Genomic DNA, 23,925 nt, shown 5'->3' on the forward strand with positions numbered 1-23,925 from the left:
TCAACCTCGGGAGGTAGGGGATAGTAAAAGTCAAAGCAAGAAGTTTTTCTTTGTGCCACAGATCCATTTCTTCAAAAAAGTTTCTCTTCCTCTTCCATATCTCCGTTTTGATCCCTCTGCTAGACCCAAACACTGACTTTCTATTGCCACTGGTAAAGTCCCTATGGCTTACTTCTGTAGAAGGGAAAGGAACAAATGCCAGCTTACCTGCTTCCACCCCTGTTCTTTGCCCCTCCTAATAAGTGTCATTTGGGAGTCTGTCATATTATCTTGTAAACTCCCCAAAATGCCACTTCTTTGAGAGACCTCACAGGTCAGATTCCAGTAGTCCCTCCTCCCCAAGGTGATCCCAGTTACACTGTCTCTTGCAGAAACATTGTTGCTTTCAGCATGAACAGTACATCCCATCCTTTTTTTTTTTCTAGTGGTAATACAAGTTTTCACTTATCTGTAAATTCATTAGTCATTTTAATGGGGATATAAAATGTAGAGGGTTAGATGACTACCTGTCTGTAATCACATTGCCATCTTGCCCAGAAGTCTGTTAGATGATCTTTCAGTAAACTAAAAATGTCTCCACCTTACCTTGCTATATGTTGTCTTCTAATGATCTGTTTCAGGAGTTAGTAAATAAAGCTCAAGAAGAGGTGACCAAGCAAAAAGAAGTGATAACAGCCCAAGACAGCATAGTTAAAGCTAAATATGCAGAAGTAGCAAAACATAAGGAGCAAAACAATGAATCTCAGCTTAAAATTAAGGAACTGGACCACAACATCAGCAAACATAAACGGGAAGCTGAAGATGCTGCTGCAAAGGCACGTTTGTGTTGTTCGTTTTAACCCTTGATCAAATTTTTGCCTCTGTGTTGAAATATTCTGGTAAACTGCTCAATGAAGACCTTACTATAAATGGCAGAACTACTGTGTAACATAACTTTGAGGCTTACAACTATGTTAACTGCTCCTCAGCAATCACCAAGAGGCAAAAATGTTTTATTTTTAAATTTAATTTCAGGAGTTTATTCCATCTCCAAGATGTTTTTAACCAAATATTGAGTGGTCTCCTATGGAAATGACTGGTTTTTATCCCCAGTTGCTCATAGAACTAGTTATTAATGTGTTAGTAGTAATAATATGTATTTACCTTATTGCAAGTTGAATTTAGGGAGCTCACAGAGAAACATACACAGGCAACTTCTAAAATAACGTCTTAAATGGTTTCTGGATGTCCTTATGAGGGTCGGTTATAGTCAGTTTTAGCAGCCTCATTTGAAATCTGATGTTTGGCCAAGCAGTTATCTTTTTGAAGTTATCCCACAGTTTTTTGGTTACTCTTGAAGTTTCTTTCTTTCATGTGCCACAGTGCCTTAAGTACTTTAGAGAAAATACATGGTTTTGTAGAAATTCGTTGTTTAGTTAAGAGATTGCATTTATATGGTCTTAGTAATTCACTCAGCATGTTTTCTTACTGGTGTGTAACAGTTTGGTGCCTTTTAAATCTTTTTAACATCATAAAAACACAAGAGATTTAACATAAAAAACAGTTTTCCACCCTCTCTGAAAGAGCCATGAGTATCTGTTCAGGTTCATTACTTAAACTTTAAAAAACATTTTTTTATGGCCACGTCATAATATCCTAGTATTTTATTAGTATTGCTTTCCTAGTACCCTCCTATTAGTGGATTCACTGAATTATTACCAATGCTAATATTACTGTTAATGGTTTTTTTATAATTGAAAATGCTAGTATTGGTGATTGCTAGGGGATTTTATTTACAGTTAGGGAAGGGGGTAGAAAGAAGGACTTGTAAGTGGAACTGCTAAAAAGTCAAGGATTCTTTGAAATACATAGTTTGTCAAATATTTATTGCATACTATGCCAGGCACTAAAGATATAAGAATGAACACAGAATGTGTTCATAGAGCTTACAGATCAGCAGGAAAGAAATGATTATTTTACTTTGGATTCTAGTGGTGAGACTGTACCTATGGAACTAATAAGGATGATTGAAAAGGATTAGATTCTACCAGTCAGAACCAACCTTGAACAATTCTAGTAGAAGAAAGTCTTCCTTAAGCACTATAATTTAAAAACTTTAATTGGTTATATTATATGAAGAAGTATTTTACTGTGCCTTGTCAAAAGAGGGTGGCAAGGGGATAGAGTCAATATTTAGGACAGTTTTTTACTTAGATTATAATTTCTAGAAGAATTATTAGATATCACTCAGGATTAGGCTTTCATGATTTTACCAAATCTGTGACTTAAGTATTTCTTATAAGACTTTTAACTTTCACAAGTTGTTTTTTTGAAGCAATAGATTGAATTTGGTAAAATCTGGAGCCTCATCTGACTTATATTTCATTATAATGGAGATGTTCTACATATGTGTGTGCATACACACACACACACACACACACACACTTTGTAACTATTTCTCTTGAGTTGGCTCTTACTCTCATGCTTGAGTAATAGGAAAATCTTTTTCTATATAGTCTCAAGTTTCTTACCTATCCTCCAGGTAAAAATATTCATACTTATATAGGTCCACTGTCAACAGTGAATCTCATTTTTTCCAAATGTGTCATTGTGGGATTTTTTTCCAAAATGTTTGGTTTAAAATCAGTAAATATTTAAGAAACTAATTTTTAAATAAAGGTTTGTAGGCAATGATATCATTCTATTATCATTATCACATGTGGCTAGGTGTCCAAAATGTTGAAAGATTATGACTGGATTAATGCAGAGAAACACCTCTTTGGGCAACCCAATAGCACCTATGATTTCAAAACTAACAACCCAAAAGAAGCTGGTCAGAGACTTCAGAAGTTGCAAGAAATGAAGGAGAAACTAGGAAGAAATGTCAATATGAGAGCTATGAATGTACTGACAGAAGCTGAAGAGCGGGTAAGTCACTTTGCTATGACTATTTGGCCACTTCAGAATATGAGTAGCATTGATGGCTTCATATGACCCCTGAGGCGATTATTAGAGTCAATCTTTTATTTGATGCTTTTAATAACTTGTTTTCTTTGCATTTTCCCTTTCTCCCTTTCCAGTTATTTCTTTTATTTCATTCTTTTTGCATCATCAGTTATATATTCTGTTTTACCTTGAATGACTTTTCCAACTCCTTTCTTATTTTTGGTGTAAATAAAAACAACATTTTTGATCATGTTAGCTCTTCACATTTCTATCATTTCTTTCACTTGCCTTTTTGAAAGATTTTGAAAAATAGAGTACAGGTTTCCCCCACTGTCCAAAAGTAGCGCCAATCCTGTGAAACTATTCCTGTGAAATGGTATAAAGCAAAGAAGCGATTACCTTAGGGCACATCTTGCTAACAGATGCATAAAATAAACTGAGATAAAGCACAGATGCTCATCGACACAGTTCAAAGCTCTGGCGGCTTAATGCTGAGATGCTTAGTGTTGTTCCCTGTGAGGAGCTTGATGGTGCCACTCTCCCTGCTCGGGGTGTGTGCTGCTTCTCTAAGGGCTCACTGCAAAACACATGCTGAACACTATTTGTGCTTTTTACCTTTTCTTGTAAAAGTAGTGGTGTAAAGCAAACTTCTGAAAAGTGGGGGACACCTGTGTCCTGTCTGCCTCCTCACGGTCAGCCACTCCATAACTCCTGTCTTCCTTTGACTCCAGTATATGCTGGAGCCATCACATAAGTAAATGGCTAAGATTGTTATATACATAAACACTGTTTTACTAATCTGTAAATGCAGCAGTGTCTTCTCTGTTTTAATGCTCTCAGTTACTTGATAATGTTATCCATCTCCCCTACCTTTTATAGTCTGCATGTCCCTAGAAAAACCCAAAGGAGAAAGCAGTTCCTATTCTTGATGGCTCCATAGGAAATAGCAATCTGAGTAATTTTATATTATACCTTCTTTAATTCGGTAAAATTCTGATTGAATTTGTATAGCAGAGTTAATGAGAGCTCTTTAAAAATGGAAATACTTACGAGCTTAATGACTTTTAACAAATTTTTTGGTAACAGGTTTTTGTAAACTGTTATTGACATCAGTGTCTACAGAGAATCTATGTTAGATGCTGAACCGTCTAATAATGCACCTGCTGTGATCTCTATAAAATGATCCTGCTGGTTTACATTTCTCCATTAAACCTTTGCAATACATGGCATCTTTTTGGAAAGGAAATATTTTGTCTGAATTTGAGCTGCTTAACATCACGAAACTTGTTTACTTTTACTTGTTTGCTTCATTAGATAATGATAACTGGGGCTAATATTTTTTTAAAAAGAATTTACTAACTCCCATCTCCTTACCAGAGAGGAAGGCTCTATTGTTGATCAGCAGCTGGCCTTTTGTTATATTTTGTGTCACCACATATAAGAAACTATATGGAATTAGCAAGGAATAGGATAAAAATATGGCCAAGCTCCTAAAACCTCCTCTCCACAAAGGAGAGGGATGGCAAGGAAACTAGCAAGACTGGCTGGAGTTTTTCAGGGAGAATTTGAAGCTCCTTGAAATGTGAGGCTTTGAGGAGAAATAAGTTAAAAGGATTTTTAGAAAGTTCTGCTGCTGCTCATGGTTTATTCTCCCTCTGTTGCCTCCCTCAGAATTTTTTTCAGTAAATTTCTACATTAACCAGGGAAGGCTACTTTGAAGATGTGATGTTTGAGTGGAAACTTGAGACACCTGTTATGTCAGAAATAGAGGAAGAACAATGCAGGGTCCATAAGGCTACAGTGAGCTTATTATGTTCACGAAACTGAAAAAAAGTGACCATATGGCTGGAGCCTGGGGAGGAGTGTGATGCCAGAAATTCAGCGATAAATAAGATCCAATTTATGTAGGACTTTATACACCATGGTGAAGAATTAAAATTTTATTTGTGTCACTGCTAAGACTGACCTTGCTTCTTAAGCATGCAGGGCTACTTTTGAGTTTACATATGACAAATTTTCCTTTTTGCCTTGGCTGCTAGGAAGGTAAGGGAATACTAGTGGAGTCGAAATATTTCAACAGCTTGTCCTATAAATTCTCAGTTATAGTAATTGAATTTTACATATAGATGATATATTTACTTTCCTTAATTTGGCTTACATTATAATTCAATGTAGTATGTCTTTTTGGTAAATAGGAGTTGTATATATTGCATGTAAGAAAATTGAAATCTCTTTATTCTTGACTGAATTCTAGAATATAAAGAAAATTTTGTGTTTTCCCAATTAAGTATGCCTTTTATTATCTTATTAGTATAATGACTTGATGAAGAAGAAGAGAATTGTAGAAAATGACAAATCCAAAATCCTTGCAACTATAGAAGACCTTGACCAGAAGAAAAACCAAGCCCTAAATATTGCTTGGCAAAAGGTATTTGAACCAAAAATTGTATAATTTATTCTGTATGAGGAAAGGATGAAAGATAAAGTTAATAGGGTTGTACTCTAAGATGAATTTGAAATAGCTAATTTTTGTTTGAGGCACAGCTCAGACCTTAATTAAAATCTTGTAGGCTTTTTAAAGCATTTTGTCCTTTTGGACTTTACTACTGATTTGCAAAGACAAGTTGTGTCATTCCATCATGCTCTCATAGTCTACTTCTCTGGTTCCTAAGCTATATTAAATTTCTAATTTCCTAGATTTCTTTCTACATGTTTCCTTCTTACATCGTTTGCCGGGTCTGGGTTACTGTTTACCCTCTTTCCTTCTTATGAGATCATAGGTTCTAATATTGGACAGTATCTAAGGTTTCTTCCAAATATCTGCTATAGTCCCACGCATCCTCTGCTTAAAACTGGAAGCATTATCTGTTTCACATTGGGGAAACTCTCTCTAACTGTTGGAAAACCTCTCCAAAGGACTCCTTCAGTTCTTAGCTCTTCAGTTTCTCTTGCCCAGACTCAACAGAGGTCAAATATTAGTTCTAAGAATGTTTCTATAGCAAGATTGTGTATTCCTCACCACTTATAAATTAATTGCATTTCAGAATTCATAAGTATTAGGCATTCTTAGATTTTTAGCAAAGGATTTTTATACATGTTAGATTAATAATTACATAATTATAAAGTAATATTAATTTTATATAATTATAGTTAAGAGCAGTTCTGTCATTTTACATGAATTATCTTAATTCCATAACTTTGATAATTATTATCTCTATTTTACAAATGAGGAAACAAGCTTAGAAAGGTGAAATAGCCTAATATCATAACAATCAAAAGGTAGAAAAAGTGGAATTCTCTTTTCCTAATTAGAACTAAAGTTAAAATTGCCTTTTGTTGCTTTTTAAGAAGTAGAACTGGGTAATAAACAAGGAAGTTCAATATTCATTTCCAGGATTCATATGCAACAGAATCCCAGTTACCATTTTTATTTCGTTTTATGACAACTTTGGCAGATTTCAAGGTTCTTTACTATTATTTCTACTTCCCTGGCTGCATAGATTTATCTCCTTTAGGATAATTCCTTAGCCTCTTCTGTGAAGTTTTCCTATACCTACCATAGAAAAAGACTCCTCCTCAAAAGATTCCGTAGTTACTATTGCTGTTTGGTACTTTAACAGGCCTGGGCCTCGGGGATTTAACTGGCACCTTACCTCTTTTTTTAATTCTTCAGGAACTTTATTTTTGGTAATGGCAGAACAATTGTGTCTTTCAATTGCGTTGTTTTTCCTGCTCTACAACTTATTTTCAGTGTTCAGTCTCCCTGTAGTATTTGTCTTTGTAAAAATGCTTGCAGAAAGTTGGCCCCATTATTCTTGCACAATATGTGGATTTAACACTAGATCTGAGAGATTCTGTCTTTTGTTTTCCCCACGGCTCTTGGATTTAGTGTGAGTACAAATTTATCTTTTAAACTGATTTTTCCCCAGTCTCTAAAGTTCTCCCAAAGCAAGTAAATTTATTGAGTGCTTATGGTATATGTCAGGCACTATTCTCCTATTAATTTTCCCACTTAATTCTCAAAGTAACCTAATGAAGTAGGTACTATTATTATCAGCATTACATTATTTCCTTATGGCTTCAAGTATAGTTGATTAACAAAGCCAGAGTATTTTAGGCACTGGTTGTGTTTTTTGCCTTTTTGTTTCCTTCTTAGCCTTATTGGAATTTCAAAATTCAGTTTATTTCCTATCTGTATTCTTCTCTACCCATTAGCTGAAAGTTTGTCTTTTCCCTTTTGGAGGAATTTCCACATGGGATCCAGGATCCATGGTCATCTTTGGGATTTAGTAGCATTTAGTAGTCTTAGTTTTGAGCTGCCTCTCTCCTGCCTGGTCAAAAAAATTTTAAAAAGAAAAGGGTGTTTATAAATACAATGCTATCTTCTGTCATTCTCCTAGAAAAGACAGCAGTCCTCTCCTCATTGTGATGAACCTTGCCTAGCTCTGGAAATCTATCCCAGATAAAACTAGAATCTACTTTCTCTGTGTAGGATATTAGCATGTGTACAGTTGTTCTTAAGATATGTGTTCCTTAGTAAATTTATATTTAGGAGACTGTTTATGTCTAGGAGATTTCCTTATTACTACAAATATTCATAAAAAGTGTATTTGCGCTTGAATTTTATACTTGAAGGTGGAGATTTCCCTAGAGAACATGGATGTCAAATCCTCGTGTGTGTGTGTGTACATGTGTGCATGCATGTATACATTCTCAATTTTGTCTGCTGAACTCTCTAAGATTATTAGTCATGTCTTTGAAGACAGATGGCTGAATTCTCAAGGCATTGATCAAGTGTGTATGCACAAAAATTACTCAGTTACAGTCTAGAATATTGGTCCTAAATCTCTGTGTGATCTTCTGCTCAGCCTTTATGGAAATAGGCCAAATAGCTTCTTTAGCCTTTTTCTTTTGGGGCTCAATCCTGTTCCTGTCCCTTGATACCTTAACTTCTTTGGCTTTGAGAAGAAGCATAGAAAAGAACCACTGAATACCTTTAACAGATCTGGTTTGATTTCATGCCTCTTTTTCTCCTAGACTTCACCCTGATCTTAGGCTTCTTAAAGTTAGCTGATAACCACAGGCCTTACCATACCAGTCAACAGAAAACAAATTTTTTAAGAGAACATTTTATGCCAAAAAGAGTTTTTGTTTTTCTTCTCCAGCTGAAAGTTCAATCTCCTATATTATCCAATTGTGTGTCTCTGAGGATTCCGGCAACCATGGCCTTTTGTTGTATCAAAACTTCATGGTAGAGTTAGAGGTATAGCCTCTAGTTTCCCCTGGAAGTTAGAGCAAAGCTCAGTAAACTCTTTCTGTAAAGGGACAGATAAGTATTTCAGAGCCATGTAGTCTGTGTTGCAACCACTAGACTATATTGCTGGCAGCCATAGACAATACATAAATGAACGGGCATGGCCAGATTTGTCACATGGACCATAACTTGCCAACCTCAGAGCTAGGGTAACAGACAACAAAATGCTTCTGCTGGTTTGCGTATATACACATCATCATTTGATTCTTCTTGGAAAACCTTCTCTAATATTTTAATATCATTTTTTTATCCAGGTGAACAAGGACTTTGGATCTATTTTTTCCACTCTTTTGCCCGGTGCTAATGCTATGCTTGCACCACCAGAAGGGCAAAATGTATTGGATGGTCTGGAGTTTAAGGTTGCCTTAGGAAATACTTGGAAAGAAAACCTAACTGAACTTAGTGGTGGTCAGAGGTGAGTGACTAATCCCTTTGCAGTAATCCTCTTACTTTATTATAGTCCAACATCTCATTGCCTCCCAATTTTATTTCAGATTTTCTTTGCTATCTTTGCATGTAGAATTTAAGTATCCTAATATGTGAGACTACAAATTTTAGTTAGGACATTTGATTAACATAGTAGGCAATAAAGTAGAAATAAGGATTAGCAACTAGAAAACTAGACAAAATAACATGAGAAACAATTACTTTCAGACATTGGAAAATGGATAACCCAGGAGATACCTGAGAGAAATGAAACAAAAATGCTGAGTCCACTGTTTACCCTAGCTTTCTCCCTAGGAGCAATTTTTTGACTGCAGATGCAGGGAGGGAAACCCACACAAAGCCCAGTAGTCTTACTAAATGAAGGAAACAGATTAGAATTTGGGGAAGCCCCAGAGAGCTACACATTAGCATTACATTTGCACTACCCCTTAAGTGAAGGCTATTTTAGACACCCCTTAGCAAAGGTTCATTGCAGGCCCAACATGCTTTAAAGACAGACAACAACGTTGAGACTGTAAACAACATAATCACAGTGTTCAGCATCTAATAAAAATTACTAGACAGAAATCGAGAAAATATGATTCTAGACAGAAATTGAGAAAATATGATTCATAACCTAGAGGAGAAACAGACCCAGAAATGACAGGTGATGAAACTAGCAGACAAGGAGGTTAAAGAGTTACATTAGCTATTTATAAGAAAAGAAGAATGTGATGAGAGACTTGGAAGCTATCAACGAAGAATCCAGTGGAACTTCTAGAGATAAAAAATATACCTGAAAGGAAAAGTTGACTGCATAAGATTAACAACGGATTCGACAGAATAAAAGAAAGATGACTCAATTTGAAGACATATCAATAGAATCTATTCAAGTCAAGCTTAGAAACACGAAACTGTAAAAACAAAAAGAGCTTCAGTGACCTGTGGGACAATATTGAGAGATCTAACATACATGTAATTGGAGTTTCAAAGGGAGAGGAAGAGGTAAAACAAAAAAACACAAAAAAAATAATGGACCCAGATTTTCCAGATTTGATGACTTCTCTAAACCCACATACTTGATATCTGTGAACCCCAGGTAAGATAAACGCATACACTTGCTTCCTGCACATACAGTAACACAGCAAGGCGTGTCATATAAAGTTGCTGAAAACCAGTGATTAGGAGAAAAATCTTAAAAGCAGTCAGAGGTAAAAAGGCATATTAAGTGCCAAGGAACAAAGAAGAATGACTTTAGACTCCTTGTTAAAAACTATGCAAACCATTATAAAGCAGAAACTAACACACCATTGTAGAGCCATTATACTCCAATAAACATGTTAAAAAAAACAAAACAAAAAACTATGCAAGCCAGAAGTCTGGAACAACATCTATAAAGTGCTAAAAGAAAAATGTGTCAACCTAGAATTCTGTATCTACTAGAAATATTCTTCATATTGAAGGCAATATATTTTTTCAGAAAAACAAAAGGTGGAAGAATTTGATTCCAGCAGAACTGTACAAGTTAAAGGAAGTTCTCTGGTGAAAGGAAAATGATACCAAATGGAAACTTGGATCTACATAAATGAAAGAAGAGTACTGGAAATAGCATGTTCTGGGCTTCAGGGAAGTTTCTCCCAAGCTTGTGTTACACAGTGATTGATTCAGACAATCAGTATATCGAGAGAAACTTAGAAGGTCATTTGGCCTAACTTCTTAACTGCAGAGATCCAAATAATTAAAACCTCCTGAGAGAAAATTGTGAATATCAATATAATTGAAGATGTTTATTAATTTTGTATTTTTTCCCCTGCAGGATGTACAGTCCACAGTTCTTGAATTGTTCTCATGTGCTCTATGCCATCATGTAACTCTTCTCTTATGGATGTAGAAAATACTAAGACCTGTTAATTTCTCTTATGAAATCTTTTGTCATTTTTATGAATAGAAGTCCACTCTTTATTTTTCATTATTGATAAAATTCCAAAATATTTTAAGTCAAAAAAGACAGCTTCTGCTGCCTGTCAATCAAAGTTGAATTCCACAGTTTAGATCACAGCATCTTTAATTGTGTTTGCCAAAGTCTGAGAAAATTTTTTGAGGAAAATAGAGAATGTATGCGTATTTTCTTACTGGAACCTAAAAATTATTTCCATAATTAAGATGATATAAACTTATTTTCAGATATACCATAATCCAGCATAGTAGTTTAAGTGTTGATGAGTTGTTTTTAAGCTCAGTGCCTTAAATATTTGGTACAGAGAAAGACACTGAAAAGTAATTTTAGGTTTCTTGAGTGACCTCAGCTACCCTCGCTACCCTCTATAGCAGTAAAGATCAATTTGTTTGGTTTTTATTGTACTGTTTCATTCATTTCCTTTGCTAGAAATTTTGGTTTCACCTTCCTAGACCCCCTCTACTTATGCACACAATTTTTTTTCCCTCACTTACATGTTTCTTAATAAATACCCTATTGGAATACAGTAAGCATTAGACTATTTACTCCAGTGCTGCATGTCAGGAGATATTTGAAGTTACATAATTAAGTGTGCTACAGATGTTACTGTAATTTTAATACTATTTTTAAATAATTCTAAACATTTGTATTACAATAAACAAGGCTTTTTAATGAAATATTTAAGAAAAATATAAGAATTGTTATATTTCTTCATTCCAGACTAGAACAAAAACAGCTGTAGTTAAAGGGGATATAGAAAAGAACTGAAAAAGAGTTTTAGGGAGAGAAAGAGAAAACTATTAACACTAATATGATCTTTTCTTAAGGTTAGGTGCCAAATATAACATCCTAATTATCTGACAGGAAATAAGAACATATACCTGTTTTATTCAAAATAAAACTTGTTGAAGAGAGGGAAAAATGGAAAGCTAAAGTAAAGAACATTTTAATGAAACAAAAGTTTTCAAGTTTGAAACTTAAGATTCTTTTTTCTATAAATATCTTTCAGCTAAATTGGCACTATTCATAATAGTAACAGGACAGCAGATTTGCTTCAGTGCTTTGGTAAAAAGTGGTAAAATCAAGTTCTGACAGCTTTTCTTTCGGCCTTCTTTTCTTAGGTCTTTAGTGGCTTTGTCATTAATACTGTCCATGCTCCTCTTCAAACCTGCCCCAATTTACATCCTGGATGAGGTAGATGCAGCCTTGGATCTTTCTCATACTCAGAATATTGGACAGATGCTACGTACTCATTTCACACATTCTCAGGTAAGAACCAAAAAAAGTCTCAGAATAGTTCTAGTTTGTTTTCTGAAACTACTTTTTAGTAATGGTCAGTATAAATAAGATATTCAGGATTGAGGAATACTAAGGTGTTATGTATCTCTTTAAATATATTTCTATTCAAATGGGTATAGAAGAAAAGAGGGGTTTGTCTCTTATTAAAGAAAAGAGCCTGGAATTATAGGTTGTAACATGAGGGAGAATCTAATTTTTTTGTAATTTGGAATTTTTTAGGGTAATTATTTTCTCTAGCTAGCTGCCAGAAGATACACAATCAAAACAAGACTGTTTCAAGGATACACCTGAAAAATATATCATAAAATCATGTGGCACTTGATGGGGTACTCTTCATTCCTCCTAGAAAGTGATTTTAAAAACCCTTGAAGCTAAAAACAGTTTGTTTTTATTGAACTGTTGCTGCAGGAACTAAGGCTACTAAATATGATTGTATAGATAATGCATTGAACAATTCAGGGGGGCTTCACTTACCATAGTTATCATAGACTGTGTATTTATCGTGGCAGTTTTTTTAGCAGCTAACAGTGGCATTTAGAGCTAGCAACAAGACAGTGATACTAACTGGAGAAGATAGCAACAAGCAGCCAACCAGCAGAAGATAGTAACTTGGGTAATGAAGTACTCAAAGTAAAATTAAGAGACTCCTAAAACTGCGTATAGAAAGAATTCATTGAGGTGCCTAATAATAACTATTGGTACTTGCATTTGAGGATGTGCATATGCATGGAGCCAAGCATTTAAAGCAATAACAAAGTGTCTCCAAATGATTCTTAACCTCAGTATAAAGAGTGAACTTCTTCAAGGATACTGCAAAAAGTACTTTTTATGCTGTTTTTCTTTCTCCCTTAAGTTCATTGTGGTGTCCCTAAAGGAAGGTATGTTCAACAATGCAAACGTCCTTTTCAAAACCAAGTTTGTGGATGGTGTTTCTACAGTAGCCAGATTTACTCAGTGTCAAAATGGAAAAGTTCCAAAGGAAACCAAATCCAAGGCAAAAGGACCCAAATGATCACATACGGAAGTAAAAAGTACAAATTTATTCTTTCACCTTGACTTATTTTTTAAACATGAACTTTTTAAGAACTTGGGATTCATGTAATTTTTTCATATAAAAAATTTAATCATTTTGTTACCTAACCCATTTTCTCTTCCTTTATATAATCACTTATAAATGAGCATAAATTCCTCTGTTCTGAATTAGTGTAAACTGTGGTCCAATTACTGTGATTGTGATTTTATGTATGTCATCAAATATTTTTTCTTACATAAGTCTTTTATATATTAGGGAGCCAGAGATAACATATTTTGTATGTAAAAGCAAAACTACAAAGAAACAGATGAAATTAAATTATAGGATAAATATAGCTGATAATCAGCTTTTAATAATTAGCTAATTCCTACGGTAATATTTGTGTGTTTTCTATTGCTAATAATGTCATTCAGGTAAGGAAGAATTATAAAGCAAGTAGCTGGACCAACAAAGGGAACACAAAGAAAGCTATTAGGCATGCACTGAGTTATTTGTGGTTAGTTCCTTGAGGACAATGCCAGATCCTTGATTTAGACTCAGATGGGAAGCAGATCTTAAAAGATTTCTGTCATTCTAATGATGTTTGAATATCATGTTTCTGTATGCTTAGTAATTGGTCTGTGCAGTCTTGTCTTTTTAAAAATCTTTATGAGTATTTTAATAAAAGCTTGGGAGAAAGGTATGTTGCATGCTGCTCTGTTGCAAGTTTATCTGAAGTCTCCTAATATTTTCAAAGATTTTTGTCAGCCTTTTCATAATCCAATAAATAACAATCTTGGTGAGTGAGAATATAGGAGCCAATACATATAAATAAATAGATCCATCTGTTCTACCAGGACTCAAAATTTGATGATTATTATATTTCTTAGTGTCCTCTGCTTTCCAGCTTAAAACCATGAATTTCCTTTAAGATTTCAAAAGATGGCGCTAATAAACACTGTAAGAATACTATATATGGTTCTTAGTATCTCTTAATATGTCCCTAGAGCCATGTGTTCCAAACTCCAAATCTTGAAAGTTCTGACACGATCTAATCTGACCTTGGGTGTGTTATTTTGGCCCCACATTTCTTAATACTTGAGTCTCAGTTCCTTTGTGGTATCCTTTTCCTAATGTATGCTCATACTTCCTGGCCTGGGTTTAATACTTCTCATCCTTCATCCTCATATCATATCTGAGCATGTCAGATAACACCCAGGTAACTGATACTGGGGGGCACATTGGAAAGACTGAATATGGAATTAGTTCTGTCCACTGTGGGAGGAGAAGGAGACAAAGCTGAAAATGCTGAGTTACAGGAAGTCCAGTGTCACATGCAATAGACGTAAGTATATTTCTTTTCAAATGTTTTGCAAATCATTTGCCAAAAAGAATTACATCAGTTCACACTGTCACCAATACAGTATGCCTGTTGACTAAAACCTAGTCAGACCTGGCTACCTGGCTGTTAATTTTAATATTTCTAATTTACTAGTTATAAAATGATATTTAATTGCTATTTGAATTATCATTTTATAAGTAACTTGTGGGATTGAATATTTTGCATATGTACTAATTTTGTTTCCTCTGCTAACAAATTTTCTATTTGTTTGTTTGCTTTCTAATGGAAGTCCCCAAACATTAAATTTTTGTAATGTCATTATTCTTTGATTAGAGGGAACACATTAAGGGGAATGGGAACATTTGTTTCAAACATCTGCAATAACATGAGTAACTAATATTTATTGAGCTTTTTCTATACATCAGACACTATTTTCATTTGCACACCTTTTCACACTTAATCCTAGTAATCCTAGTAATAATCCAGTGAGGTAAGTAACTGTTGTCATCAGCACTATATAACTGACGAAATTGAATTGAGCAGAGCAGTTAAGAAACTTGCCCACAGTGTTCATACAGATAGTGAATAGCAGAGCCAAGATACAAATCTTAGTAGTTGGTCTCCAGAACCTATTACACACTACCCCTCTGACAGCTCAAACATCTGCATTTATTGTACATAGTAAATTTAAAAGAGGTCTGGATGACTAGTATGCACAACATGTGAAAATTATCTTTAGGAAGAACCACCAACATTTGAAGAAAGGATTCCTTGTATTTTTGTTTTGGTATTTCACGTATGCTAACAGCAAATGCAAAAGCAAAGACTTGAGAATCCCTCTTCCATATGTTGGAGTAATCTAACAGGCCGATACTCCCACAGTCATGTCATTTGCAAATAAGAGTGATGAGAGCTGGCATATTTGCCTTTTCCCCCAAATTAGGAGCATTCAGTCTTTCACCACTGGATATAACGTTAGCTCTAGGCCTTTGGTAGATACTCTTTATCAAGTTAAAGAAGTTCCCTTCTATTCCAAGTTTGATCATAATTTTGTCATGGATGGGTGCTGAATTTTCTCAAATGCTTTTTCTGCATTGATATGACCAGATGACTGCTTCTTTACACCTGTTAATGTTATAAATTTACATTGCTTAATTTTTGAATATTAAACAAGCCTTGTATCCTTGGAATAAACCCCACTAGGTCATGATGTATATTTGTTTTTAGCTGTTGCTGGATTCTGTTTGCTAATAGTTTGATCATGATTTTTGTGAATATTCATGAGGGGCATTGTTCTGTAGGGTTTTTTTGTTTTTCGTTTTTTTTTTCTTCTACTTTTTGGTTTCAGGGTAATACTAGCTTTATAAAATGAATTTGGAAATGTTTCCTCTTCTGTTTTCTGGAGGGTTGTATAGAATTGGTGTGAATTCTTTATTTTGTAGAATTTTCCTGCGAAACCATCTGGGCCTAGAGATTGGGGAGGGGGGTGGTAAAATGAGTACAGTTTCTTTAATAGTTATTGGGCTATTTAAATTCTCTATTTCATATTGGGTGACTTGTATTTTTTTAGGAATTGTTTCATCTAAACTATCAAATTAGTGTATAGAGGTTATGGCATTTCCTCATTATCCTTCTGATGTCTACAAGTTCTAAACTGATATCCCTTGTTTTATTCCTGATAATGGTAATTTGTGTCTTTTCGCTTTTTATCTTTGTCAGTCTTGCTGGAGATTTGTCAATTATATTGTCTTCAAAGATTTTCTAATTTACATTTTGACTATTGAATTTTTTTTGGAGTGTTTTTCTTAATATCCAAATACTTGGAGATTTTCCAGGGAGCTTTATTTTACTGATTTCTAGTTTAATTTTGTTATAGTCAGGGCTCATACTTTGTATCATTTCAATTTTTTAAAAAAATTGTTAGAAAATGATAGATTTAAGAACTTCTATTAGAAAATTTAAAAAGATACAAATTCAGTGGTCTAAAGTTCTCTTAATCTTTTTTCTAGATAAGAATAAACCCAAATTAAATAAATAGAAATAATAAAGTGTAAAAATCAACAATGTATAAGACAGAAGAACAATGGAGAAAATCAATGAAACCAACATCTGTTTCTCAAAAGAGCAACAAAATCAGTAGATCTCTAATTAGACCATTCAAGTAAACCAGAGAAATTACAAATCACAAATATCAGGAATGAAGGAAGAGTTGACACTGTGGATCTTACCTTACTTAAAAGGATGCAAAATTATGACCATTTTTATGCCAGTAAATTTGACAACTTAAGACAAGATAGAACAATTAGGAAAATAAAACTCACCAAAACTGACACAAGAAGAGACAAAACCTGAATAGCCTCACATCTATGAATACAATTGAAATTATTATGAAATATCTTCCCACAAAGAAAACTCCAATCCCATATAGTTCCTCTTATAAATTTTTCCATTCAACGAAGAAATAACACCAAGCATAATTATACAAAGTTTTTCAGAAAGTAGAGGGGGAGGGAATACTTCCAACTTATTTTATGAGGCCAGTGTTGTCTGATACTAGAACTTGACAAAGACATTACAAAACAAGAAAATAACAGGACAGTGGTCCTCATGAACATAGGAACAAAAATCCTGAAAATATTAGCAAGCCAAATCTAACAACATCTATAAAAGTTAAGCCATTTTCAAGTTTTTCAAAAGATGGTACTGACATTTATTTGGAAAAAGAAGCATATAGGAAGAGTAACTAAAAATGAGTCATAGACCCAGAAGTAGTTAAAACATTTCTAGAAGACCATTTTGGTGACCTTAGATTAGGCAAAGATTTCCTAGGACAAAAAACAAACCATAAAAAAAAAAAAAAAAGACAAATGGAACATTAAAATTGAATTGAAAATCTCTTCAAAAGATAACAAAAAGACCACAGACTAGGAAAAATTATTTTCAGTGTACAGAGTTGACAGAATTGAGTACAAGATGTATAAAGAACTTATAACTAACATTGGATATTTGCATGAATGGTGCAAAAGCAATGGTAGGTAAAACTGCTGTCACTTGGCATAAATCAAGGCAGTGCCACACACTGTACAAGTAGTACTGATTGCATTCTTCACTGCCATTTATTTGAATTTTTTTAAAATGGCAGTTTCACTTGAGTATATTTAATGAAGCTGTAAAAGTTATATCTCAACATCTTGAGTACACGTCTTCAATAACGTGAGTGATAAAATGAGAATTATGTATAAAGCACATATCAAAACATGATGGTTTTTTTCAGAAATGCAGTTATTTCAGTTGGGGGCTGAAGTAACCCTTTTCATGGAATTCCATTTGTACTTGAACAGATAGACTAAGACAAACTATAGTTATTAAGTCTATGGTATTTGGTAGACATTTGTCAAAAATGAACAAAGAGAGCCTGTCATAAGAACCTGACATTTTTGTTGCAAATAATAAAATTGTAGCTCTCAAATGAAAATTAGAATTTTGGCAACCTTGTATTCCTCATTGTGGACTTGATATCTTCTCAATACTAAAGACTTTTCTGATAACACTGGTAGTAATATTAACACATGGGATTTTTTTTAGATATTATGAAATGTGTTAACATTTTGAAGATCTGCATAACTCAGTGAATGGTATTTTCCAGTGACCAATGTGTGATGTTACAAAATCATGGATGGGTAAAATAGCCATTCTAATTACAGGAAAGACCAGTGATTCTAGTGTTAGAAGGTAGGAGAACTTTTTTTTTTTTTTTTTTTTTTGCGCCACGCGGGCCTCTCACTGTTGTGGCCTCTCCCGTTGCGGAGCACAGGCCCCGGGTGCGCAGGCTCAGCAGCCGTGGCTCACGGGCCTAGCTGCTCCGCGGCATGTGGGATCTTCCCGGACCGGGGCACGAACCCGTGTCCCCTGCATTGGCAGGCAGACTCTCAACCACTGCGCCACCAGGGAAGCCTGGTAGGACAACTTTTGATACAGTTTCAGATTCCACATAGCAACTGGCTTAAGAAGCTGTCACTTGTTGCATTTTGTTGTTAGCATCAAGAAATATCTACATTATCTAATACTCCTTCCCTTCCCAACTATGTATTTATTCTCAACTCTAGACAGGAAACTTGAATAAGTTGTGTTAAGTAGAAAGGGGTGGAGGCAGGATTTAAACTCAGACTGTCTAGCTGAAGAGCTATACTCCTAGCCATTATGATATAACAAACTGTAAGTTAGGTATACTCCTTGCTTTGTGCCTGGAGCTGAGAGAACATTCACATTATTTTGCATAGGTGAGATTCTTATGTCACATGTCATGCATGGGTGGGAGCAAGGAGTGATATATTTAAATCCATTGTAGAGAACAAAGATTGCAGATTAGTCCTAAGGGTTTAGTGCGATAGTATGGCTACTAATCCCTAAAGATGTGACAGAATGGTAGGCATAAACGGTCCCTTTTCTTGCCACCAGTTAAGGACCAGAGTTTTCTTCAATGGCCTGAGGCTTCACGTATTATCCTTTACCACTTACCCACCCGGTTATAGGATGAGCTCTGTTACTTGATGGTCATTAAGCATCTAAAGTTCTTTTAAATCTCAAGGCTCACTCTTGCTCCATTCTGCATATTGGTCCTAGTGCACACTGCTGCCCTATTTAGACATTTTGGCATTCTAAGCCCTCTAATCACAGCCTATCTTAAACTGTCTTTATGAAGGAGCCCTACCCCACCCAATCTGCAACAGCTGCCCCTCCTGAACACAGCTTTCTACTCTATCTCTACGTTTCTGCACATGCTCTTCTCTCCACGTGGAAGTTACTCTGTACCATCCTACTGACAGTGTACCCACAAGATTCTGCTCAAAAGTCGCCACTTCTATGGATACTTCTCTATTCCCATCCCCTTCAAATGGCATCAAAAAATAGTCCAAAGTTGTAGTAACTGAACACATCTTAGTTCTTTTAGTAGATTATAAACTGCTGAGTGCATCTCTTTAGAGCTCGTAACCTAGTAGTGCCTTGATCTCAAAGATTATTTGCTTAGTAAATGAGTATAAGGAATCATAAAAGTTAAAGATGGAATAGACCATTACCACACTGTATGGATTATCAAACTAACTAGAATGAGATAGATGAACCCGTATTCACTCTGAAAAGTTACTAGTAGGATTTTGTCACGTAACCATGCTTGTTAATGAAGTGTTGCAGTAAAATTTTATAAGCCAGGATTTCATGCTAGAGATTTTTTCCTCCAAAGAATTAAAAGAATTGATGGTATCAGCCCTTTTATATGTTATTATCTGTTATTTCCTGTTCTACTGATATTTTTGTAGGTGTGAAAAGTATATAAATTGTCTAAACTATTGTATTCCAAAGTTGAAAGGTTTTTATTTCACATCAACTTTAATCAAAGACATAATTTTAAATCCCTTAGTAACTTAAGTGTAGAAGTTTGCTTCATTGTTAATTACTTAGGATTAAAAATCCACAGCAGATGTTAATTTGAAGAAAAGAAAAAGAAAAGTCTAAAAAATACTTTTATCCTGAGAGTGCTTCCAGCTCAGCATAAGGAGGCAGGTGTTAAACATACCCTGACTACCCCTGCTTCTGGGGACCAGAAAGAGCATGAATAATTTAACGCCAATACATTAGCTTTATCTTCCACTCCCTCTCTCAAGTAATTTCCACCAGGGCTACATGAACCAAAACTGCACTGCGCTGCCAATCCACGGCCTACGCTCTTCCCTGGTGGGTTGCTATTGAAAACGTGAGAAGGCAAAATGTAGATTCAGGATAAAGAGAGAAAAGAAAGGAAGAAAACAAGCATACGTTGCATGTAGTTTCACCTGTTACCTGACTTTAACAACAAAGTTGCTGTGATCATTCTCATAGATGAGAAAACAGAGGCTAAGAGAAGTTAATTTACCTCCTCAGTGAAGGTGCAGCAAGATCAGAATTTGAATATGTCTGACGCCAAGGCTCACGATCTTTCAACTACACAACTGTTTCTAAAGTATTATTTTAAAATGTAAAAACTATTTAAAGGAAAAAAAACTTTACACACAAGATTTACTTAAATATGTATAACTTTGAAATGAACTCCTTTTGCCTTCCATTCTCATAAAACTGTAAAATAACAAAAAATACAAAATAAGTACAAACCACCACAAAAACAAAGTTTAGCTCAATAACGTCTAATTATGCAGGTAACGGTGAAACAGTTAATGCTTAGAGCGAGACTCTGAAGAGCAGCATGTTAATGTGAATCTTGTAATGAATCATTTTCCCACCACTTTCCTCACCCTTCACTATAAAACCTTGTACGGCACGCTATAATGTCATTTTCTCATCACCTGCTGGGTGTACAGATTAAGAACACCTCGGTTCTTTTATTTCATAGCCTATTAAAATGCCTCTACTTCATGCTAAAGAGATTGTTTATAGAAGTATAAATGAAATCACCATGCAATGCTTAATATGCAAGCTGTTGAGATGAGCCCCAAATATGTATGTATTTTTAAACTTACCAAAATAAAAGCACAAAAATTTAACTGAAGGCATTACAGACCTGAAAATGTATCCTGAGATTGCTCCCCAGAGATCCTCAAATGGCAGTTTGAAAAAGATTGCACTATAGTATATCAAAGATATACTTACATAATTTGTATAGAGGATCATTATTCTCTAACAAAGGCAAGGTTCTTTTCACAGCATTTTTACTAGTATTTCACATCTCTGTTCCACTATACTTTATGTAGGATAAAGCTTCTCCACCTTCCTGAAAGGTGACAGCTTCAGAACACCCTTCCTGCCTGTTATTTTGGGACTAAGGAAAGCTAGCTGGAATAGCTCTCCCATTTTGGGTCTAATTTTTAATTTCACAAAGTCCTGTAAAAATGTCAAATGTAATGCAACCTATTTATTATGCCTCTTTCATAATGTGAAATTGATAATATCAAACTGATAGGATGATAGAAAAATTAGACAGTGGTACATGTTTGTCCTTTCTTGAAACATATAAGGTACAGAAAACATGTTAAACGCTATTCCCACTAGCATATGGAGACAAGGTATGGAAACAACCTAAGTGTCCATTGATGGATGAATGGATAAAGAAAATGTGATACACGCACACACGCTCACACACACACTGGAATATTATTCCGCCATGAAAAAGAAGGACATCTTGCCATTTGCAACAACATGGATGGACTCTGAGGACATTATACTAAGTGAAATAAGTGAGAAAGACAAATACCATATGATCTCACTTACATGTGGAATCTAAAACAAAACAAAAAATCCTTAAACTCACAGAGAACAGATTGGTGGTTCCCAGGGGTGGGGGATGGGCAAAGTGGGTGAAGAGGGTCGAAAGGTAAAAACTTTCAGTTATAAAATAAATAACGGGGATGTAATGTACAGCGTGGTGATTATAGTTAATACTATATTGTAATTTGAAATTTGATAAGAGATCTTAAAAGTTCTCATAAAAAATTTTTATAACTAAGTATGGCAATGGATGTTAACTAGGCTTACTGTGGTGATCATTTTGCAATATATACAAATATTGACATTGTATACCTGAAACTAATATAATGTTATATGTCAGTTTCACCTCAATTTTTTAAAAAGCTGGAAAGGTAGTCTAGGACTGGATTGAGAAAAGTCTATTCAAATTAATTTGAATGGAAAATTGATACTAGAAAATCTAATCAGATATCAGGAGAATAAAACTGAAACTCCCTCCTAAAATATAAAAGGAAAACGGACAAAAATTATTCAAATGTGGCTGTAGCCCCATTTAGAAATTAGAAAATTTAGCACAATTCTAACAAGAGCAATAACCAGAGACATAATTAAAATGTTCCTGAATGGGAAAAAAATACTACAAAGGCAGGTAAAAGATGTTCCTGCATTTTAGGCAATATTGTTGGAAAAGGAAACACACCTAAAGTTATCTAGGCCTTCTGATTTTCTTTTTATTACAAAGGTACCGTCTCTAACTAAAGTGGAAGTCTGATAAATTCAAACTTGAATTCATGGTGTGAAAACTGTCAATTCACTAACTTTTTAACTCCAGGCACACTAAATAGACTATACTTTTTGGTGCCTCCTACTCTGTCTAAACTACAGACAATGACAACAAACCTAACTCAGTAACCCGGGATGGAAATAAGGTTCCACTTAGGTTCTTAAGCCTTAGAGAGAGTCTCAGTAACAGAGCATCAGAATCAACAAGTCACTTTCAGGAGCCTCTCATCCTTTCACACCTGCCTCAGGCAACTCCTTTTCTTACCTCCTGAACCTATCTGCTCAAGTCTTGCTAACAAACCTGATTCTCCCACTTTTGCCTGGCCTTTTGATGTTTAATGGCATGCTCTTGTAGGTAGATCCTTTGCCAGTATTTCTACAGGACAATTTTTCCCCAATACTATCTTTTTTTTCCCCAAAGACCTGTTCCTACCTCACATCCAGGTCCAGCCTGTCTCTAGAACTACAGCCCAGGCTAAGCCTTGCGTCCTCTGCTTCTCTGGGAAGGAAATTTGGACCTTTAGAATATTTTTAAGTAAAAATATTTTTAAGTAAAAATATTCTAATGAGGAATTCGACTCATAAATGCTTTCTTTCTCTAAAAGAACATCCAAACTTTGGGAGAATAATGCCAACTAATCTAGTTATTGCAGAATCTCTTAAAGCAATGATGTTCTCCAACATGTCACAGGGAACATTATCAAATAATCCAGATAAAAAGGCTTGTCGCACATTAAGTTTATAAACGTAGCAGCTACCACAATGGAGGAACTTCTTAGCACTGAATCTTTCAGGTGACCACAACAAATTAACGTGCTGGTGCAAAGACCTGTTTTATCCTTGTGCAGGTTGTGACAGATTCCACTGAAATTGCAATTAGCAGTCTTCATGTTTTTACATTTTTTTTCCTGTGAACACATGCTCAGAGATATTTCAATTCTAGTTTTTAGCTTCTCACCCAAATTATCATTCTTAATACAAATTCCTGTTTGCAGCTGAAAGCACTCCATTTCAACTGGTGTTTTCTTACAGCATGTATACATTATTTAATATTAAAATGTTTCCAAGTGAGCTTATTAAAACCCGCACCATCTTTTTGGTTGGTATGACTCAGAAAATACAGTGAGAAGGCAGCAATTATTTGGAGAGGGAGAGGCATCAGTTCGTAGATCACTTTTCTTAGAAAACATGGTGGGGGAAGTTATATGTTGAACACTTCTGCTATTTGCCATTTCCCAAGAAAGCAAAAAATGCCCCAGACCACATACAGCCTTTCCATTCTACACACATATGAAACAAAATTAGAAAGTACTAACAGTAGTGCAGGACTTCTGGAATTACACTTGGATATTCTCTCATTTTCAAACTTTAAATTACATCATTAAACTTATTTTAACTATTCTTTATGTGTTTCTTGAAATTTATTTTTATACAGCAGGTTATTAGTTATCTATTTTATACATATTAGTATATATATGTCAATCCCAATCTCCCAATTCATCCCACCACCACCTCCCCACCCCCAGCTTTCCCCTCTTGGTGTCCATACGTTTGTCCTCTACATCTGTGTCTCTATTTCTGCCTTGCAAACTGGTTCATCTGTACCATTTTTCTAGATTCCACATATATGC

At 34.9% G+C, this 23,925-nt stretch overlaps 1 protein-coding gene across 1 annotated transcript in view; it reads left to right on the forward strand.

The window, feature by feature from the left end:
• SMC2 (structural maintenance of chromosomes 2) overlaps positions 1 to 12,933 on the forward strand; it is a 49,962-nt gene extending 37,029 nt beyond the window's left edge. The window contains exons 19-24 of the mRNA XM_065878582.1: positions 621 to 815; positions 2,707 to 2,907; positions 5,237 to 5,353; positions 8,494 to 8,654; positions 11,744 to 11,891; positions 12,775 to 12,933. Of these exons, the coding sequence (XP_065734654.1) occupies positions 621 to 815; positions 2,707 to 2,907; positions 5,237 to 5,353; positions 8,494 to 8,654; positions 11,744 to 11,891; positions 12,775 to 12,933 (981 nt within the window). The remainder of the gene's footprint in view (positions 1 to 620; positions 816 to 2,706; positions 2,908 to 5,236; positions 5,354 to 8,493; positions 8,655 to 11,743; positions 11,892 to 12,774) is intronic.
• Positions 12,934 to 23,925: the final 10,992 nt, after the last annotated feature.

The sequence above is a fragment of the Phocoena phocoena genome, chromosome 6 (assembly GCF_963924675.1).
Source record: "Phocoena phocoena chromosome 6, mPhoPho1.1, whole genome shotgun sequence".
NCBI classification, from domain to species: Eukaryota; Metazoa; Chordata; class Mammalia; order Artiodactyla; family Phocoenidae; genus Phocoena; species Phocoena phocoena.